Raw genomic sequence first — 5,761 nt, 5'->3', positions numbered from 1 at the left:
TCAGATCCACACAAATCTAAAGACTGCACAATTTTCAGCTGAGACCAAATCCTGCAGTCACTTTTAATCCCATGTTAATGCACAATGGCCAAGTTAAATCAATTTACTTGGATATTATTTGGCAGTGTTTAATTCTGCAATGGGTGAAAGCAGTCATTTCCCACACTTGGCATCTAGCTACAGCTTTCAACATTCAGTACAAATCTCATATCATTGTAATAAATAACTGCATTGGGTAAATGTTTTGTAAATGTACAAGTCAATTTCACTCCATGAACTTTATCTCAATGTAAGGGTCAAGTGCTTTTCTCCCAATTATACCACAACTAGATCCAAGTACAGATTATTGTCAAGAAAAATCTTGTGCTTGCATTACATAAATACCCAGATAGCATGAGAGCACCCTTCTTCAAAAATGATTTTATTTGGAGAACTACAAAAAATTTACAGTACAAATTTTTACAGTCTCACACTATAATCTGTAGTGAACTGACACCCCAAGTATTTTTTTTTAAACAAGTTTTTTTTTCCTTTTGTTACATTCAAAGGATACTTCTGTTAAAGTAGTCAAAAGAGAGTACATAGTGCTCAGAATCTGTACCTACTATGTACAAACTAAACCTACCATCATTCACCCAACTGTCTTGGAAAAATGTGATTTTTTTTCCTTTTTTGTTTTAACAGCAATTCCCAGAAAAAAAAAGCAGAGTTCCACTCTCCAGACATTTCAGATTTACTTCAAAAACTGTTCAGACCTCGAGGTGGCCCCCTCACTCATCAAAGTGGTGGCAATGTCTCTCTCTCACCTTCCCTCTCTTCTGGGAAGACAGCTTGCGCGCTTTTTTTTTAAATACACAAAAGTTCACTTTCAAAACTATTACATTCAGAGAACCGACATCCCCCAATTGTAAAAAAAATATTTTTTTTTTTTTTTTTTAAAAAGGGAATGCACATTTGTTCTGAAACTTGTTATTTTGGTTAAGAAAAAAAAATAACTGTCTCTGTAACTGGACCCTGAAGGCACTGTCAATATAATACTAGGTCCAGGGTGCTACATATTTTGGCTCTTTATTTTTTTTTTAAAAAAAGGGAAACAAAAAAGTAAATCACAGTGTCATTGATACAACAAAAAAAAACTTTTATGCCACTTTGACTCAAGAATGCCACATTTAAAGTCTGATACTTAAAGTTTTAACCACTTACTTTGGACGGTCTATCATCCCCAGTTACTTTACATTCTTTTTCTTTATTAAAAAAAAACCTACCATCGTCAATCCTAACTAATTCCACAGCATCAAGAACTGATTTCTAGCACAGAAACCTGCAATCGTTCATTTCGTAAACAAGGGAAAAAAAATTAATGAAATAAATATTACATACAATCTCTTAAATTAAGATTTTATCATTTACAATAAAATAACCAAGTGAAGTTACAAAAAACAAAAACGGCATATATTACTGTGAAAAGAACACACTCCACATTCTGCAGATTAATAATGGCAATCATAATTTAAACATAATAAAAGAATATATATCTATTGTTTTCATCATACGCGATAAATACAGTATGAACAAATTACCAATGTATACTTTCTCGAGATAATAAATAAGTTAAATAGTTTTATAGCGAGTTGTAGTATGATGTGCCATCACAACAACTCAACAGCTAAAAAAAATTTAACAGCAGTTATTCCAACAATTACAACTAACTCAACGAACGAGTGCCTCCCACAAAATAAATCTGCAACACGGTTCTCTTCTCCCTAAAGCCATACGGGGGCCACTAGGTGGCGATGGAAAACAGATTAACTTGCAACAAAGTTTGGAATGAAGTTCTTTTTTCATAAAACAAGGCATAAAGATAGCAAGTCCTGTAATATTGGATTCCTTAAACGAAGGCATTTTCTTGGCAGGATTTTTTTTTAAACTTTGTAAATACGTGTTGTTAAATCAAGCAGTTCTCGGTTTTTATTTTTAATCTTCGGAAATGGAAAGTCTGCTGAAAATGGGCAGGCGCCTGCCCGGGTCCATACTGGGGGACTCGGAGCCGCTCAGGCTGCCGGAGCTCAGGGAGCCACTCAGATAGCTCTCGCGGTCGGAGAGGGAGTCCGGGGGGCTCGGCGGGGCATCAAACACCGGGGAGTCGTCCAGCCGGCGCAGGCAAGCGTGCATTTGGCTCTGGAGGTAAGGGGGGGAGGGCGGGCAGCCGTTGGCGGATGGTTGGCTGTACCCCCCGGTGCCTCCTCCTCCTGCAGCCAGCTGCTGGGTCTGGATGGCCAGCGGGGTGAGCAGGTTACTCAGCTCCTGGCTGGAGAAAGTGAAGGCGTTGTTGGCGCAGGTCGGCAGTGTGGGCGACAGCAGCTCGTCGCAGTAGACGAACGAGGAGGCGGCGGAGGAGGAGGAGGAGGAGCAGGGCGGAGGGGGCGTGCGGGAGGTTGGGCTCTCCAGCAGCGGCGACTCGAGTCCGCTGGTAGCGCTGGGAAAGCCCGAGAAGCTGAGGCTGTGGTGCAACTTGGGTCGCGGGTGGTGCTGCTGGTGGAAGGAGTTGACGGCGTTGCTGTTGGCCGGCGCTTGCCTCCTCTCCTCGGCGTTGTGGATGAAGTGGCACCGGGGGCCGTAGGGGCAGAAGCCGATGGTGTGGAATGTGCGGCACAACTCCGTCTTGTACTTGGGGTGGCGGGTCAGGCTTCGCAGTTCGTGCATGCCGTGCGCAAACTGGCACTTGTCGCCGTACTTGCAGGTGCCGCTCTCCTCGAAAGGCCGGCACAGCTCCGTCTTGTAGCGGGTCGAGTTGACCTGCCCTCCTCCTCCTCCGCCCGGTTGCTTCTGGACGAGATGGAGAGGGCTGAGGGGCGGATGTTGCTGCTCGTGAAGCCGCTCCGCGCTTTCGCTGAACGAGCGATCACGGAACTTGTTCTCTTTGTTCAGCGTGGCCGTGTTGTTCGATTCCTTGATGTTGGGGAAAGATGAACTGGGATACTTGCCGGACGAACTGTTGGCCAGCGCTTGCAAGTTGCTGGTCGAGTGCCGTCTTAGAAATCCCGGCGCGAAACTTGTTACAGGGGTCCCCACTGCCTTTTTATCCAGCATGCTGTTAAAGTTGTTGTAATTGTTCAGGGATTTTTCGTTCTACAAAATAAAGAGGAAGGAATTGTTTAAAACAAAATCTCAAAAACGATTCAAACGCGTCGCTTAGGGGATTTGGCGCGTGGCTAAAAGTTTCATCCAAGGAAAAAACAAACTTTTCCTGGCCTGAACTTTCAGCAATTTTGCTTTTTTTTTACCTTGTTGCACAAGAAATCGTTGATATCGTAGAAGGCAGAGAGAAGCGCTGCAGACATCTTCACGCCGTAGTTTCTACAACCGAGAGATCCTGCTCGCGTGAAGGCTGGAGTCGCAGCTGTTTTTCCCCCAGCCAAAGAAACGTGAGGTCCGAATGTATAGAGATAGGAAAAAAATAAAAAAAAAAGTCTATTTTTTTGGTGGTGGCGAAGTTGAACTGCTAGAACTCTTCTCTCTGTCTGCCTTGTTATAAATATTGAGCGCAGGGGAGTGGGAGGGATTAACCAGCCTGCTTTCGAACCCTGGCCCGGGATCTCCATGGCAACGGTGTCATGATTGACGGGCGCTCCTTAACTCGTTAGCATAGGCTAAAGTGCAAAAAAAAAGTCCTTATCTCACGAACTGGGAAAGTGATCATCGTTTTGTCGGGGGGGGGGAAAAAAAACCCTGATTTGAACGAGATACGCGCCGAAAACTTAAAAAGCCGCCAAAGACTTTTGCAACTTTTTGCGAGGCTTTTCTGATGTGTTGGCCTCCGGTGAAATACCGATACATGGGAGGGAATGCGTCACTGCTGTTCCAAAGGCGCACAGCTGTGTTGCTTCCAATGGAGCCGGGACTCTGCGTTCAGTAAACTGGCGGGATTTGATTCCCCACAGTCACCGAGCAGAAAGGTTTCTCGTTGGAATGTGGGTCTCCTTTAAAATGTCATACGTTCGCTGCAAGGATCGCGCGTAGTGTGCAAGAGTGGCACTTCGCTTAGTTTTGAAAAAAAAAACTTTATCACAAGGCATAAAAGTTTTGCCAGTTTGTTTAAAAAAAAGTTGAAGTGAAAATCCAAACTTAAGACGTCGGACAAAAACTTTATGTAAAAATACAGGATGAAGTGCACAACTTCTGATCCGCAACTCCCGGGGGGAGGGGGACAATTCCTGAAATTGACGTTCATATACAGTGTGCTACCGAGAACAGAGTAGATTGTAGATTGCTATTTAAAGAGAGCAGATACTCCCTTGCAGATGGCGACTTTCCTCGTTCACATTTAAACCTCATGCACCCCTCCACTCCCTGTAATCAGTCAATTCGAGGCTGAATGTTAGATAAATTGCAAGGGGTAAAGGTGCGTTTTACCAAAGCAAGAGACTCAAAAAGTTAGGGAGAAAACGGCACCCAACTGGTATGTGCACTTCAATTAATTACTACTGCGTGGTTCTTCCAGCCGCCCATCCCCCCCCCCCCCCTCCTTGGAGTCTCATGGGTGGATACAACATTGACAGGAAGTGAGAGGGGAAAAAAATGACGAAGGCTTATTGAATTTTTTTTGCAACATCTCGATGGCTGTAAACTATTTAAAATGTTAATTACACGCGCATAATAAAACGCTGGTCTGGATCCGGCTGAATTCAAGACAAGTTAGTCTGTGCAGAAGGGGGATTTCCCCCTCCCCCCCTTTAAGTTTGCAAGGTTACAGACAGACGCTGAGGACAAACTGGTTACAATTTGGCGCAATGAGGTGCTGCCCCAGCTTCTACCGACTGCGACTCCTAAAGCGTTTCAATGTGGCCCGTCTCGGTGACCATTTTTTGGGGGGGGGGGGTGGGGGGTTGGTGCTTTGAATGATGTACTTATTATTTTGGAATTAAAAAAAATGAAACCAACAATACGTAAAATAAGGAGACGATAAGGTCAAAACATATAGTCCACCTCCCCCTATCTGCCAACCCTATTTGTTTCCAGCTATTAAACTTTACCAAATAAGCAGTGGGTTTAAAGTTTAAGACGTACGTGAGTAATGTCTGCGAGTCACACGCTTCCCTCCCGTCACTATTTATCTGCGCAATTTAAAGAAATAAGTTGCCCGGCTGCAGTTTCAAATTAGCCTTCAATCACAATGTGTCCGCTTTCTGCCACGTTTTGCTGACAACTTTTCTTTCAACCTTCCCATCAACTTGTTTCAGTGCCACGCTGGATCCCCACCACCCTCTCAAAACGCAGCGCTTCCTAAGTATCAGACTGTTCCCCCCCCCCCTCCACGGGTAAGATCGAATTATGAAGCCACTGACTTAACTGGCTCTCCACAAACAGGCTGCCTCTCCCCTCCCCCGTAGCTGCAACTACACCCGTGAGTATTCAGACTGGCAGAGCGGCCAAGCTGAAGCTTCGCCTGCCCGAGCAGAACCGTGCGCCCTCCCGTGCACGTACATCTCCATCACAGCAGATCAGTCATCCTTAACCCCCTCGAATGCACCGAGAACAACCGTAGTCATTCCTGTAATTTCGCCTTCTGGCCAGGTAGAACGGCTCCACGAAGGTTGACATTTAAAAATAACATGAAATGGGGGGGGGGGGGGGTGGGGGGGATTAAATAAAATGTAACATTTTCAGTTTGGAAACCAAAACAAGTCTCAATCGGACTTTTGCATCTGATCGAAATTAGAGGAAGAATGTTGGGTTGGGTTTCCTCAGTGAACAGAATCCT

At 44.8% G+C, this 5,761-nt stretch overlaps 1 protein-coding gene across 1 annotated transcript; it reads right to left on the bottom strand.

Annotated features, from left to right (window-relative positions):
• Positions 1-405: 405 nt before the first annotated feature.
• zfp36l2 (zinc finger protein 36, C3H type-like 2) lies at positions 406-3,610 on the bottom strand. Its single transcript, XM_069931129.1, has 2 exons — positions 3,285-3,610; positions 406-3,129 (listed from the first exon to the last, which is right to left on the bottom strand). Exons 1-2 carry the CDS (start codon positions 3,600-3,602, stop codon positions 1,975-1,977), a joined length of 1,473 nt encoding a protein of 490 aa, XP_069787230.1. The 5' UTR covers positions 3,603-3,610; the 3' UTR covers positions 406-1,974.
• Between the last annotated feature and the right edge of the window lie 2,151 nt (positions 3,611-5,761).

This window comes from Narcine bancroftii, chromosome 4, assembly GCF_036971445.1.
Source record: "Narcine bancroftii isolate sNarBan1 chromosome 4, sNarBan1.hap1, whole genome shotgun sequence".
Classification (NCBI taxonomy): domain Eukaryota; kingdom Metazoa; phylum Chordata; class Chondrichthyes; order Torpediniformes; family Narcinidae; genus Narcine; species Narcine bancroftii.
This window is presented reverse-complemented; position numbering and strand designations above follow the sequence as displayed.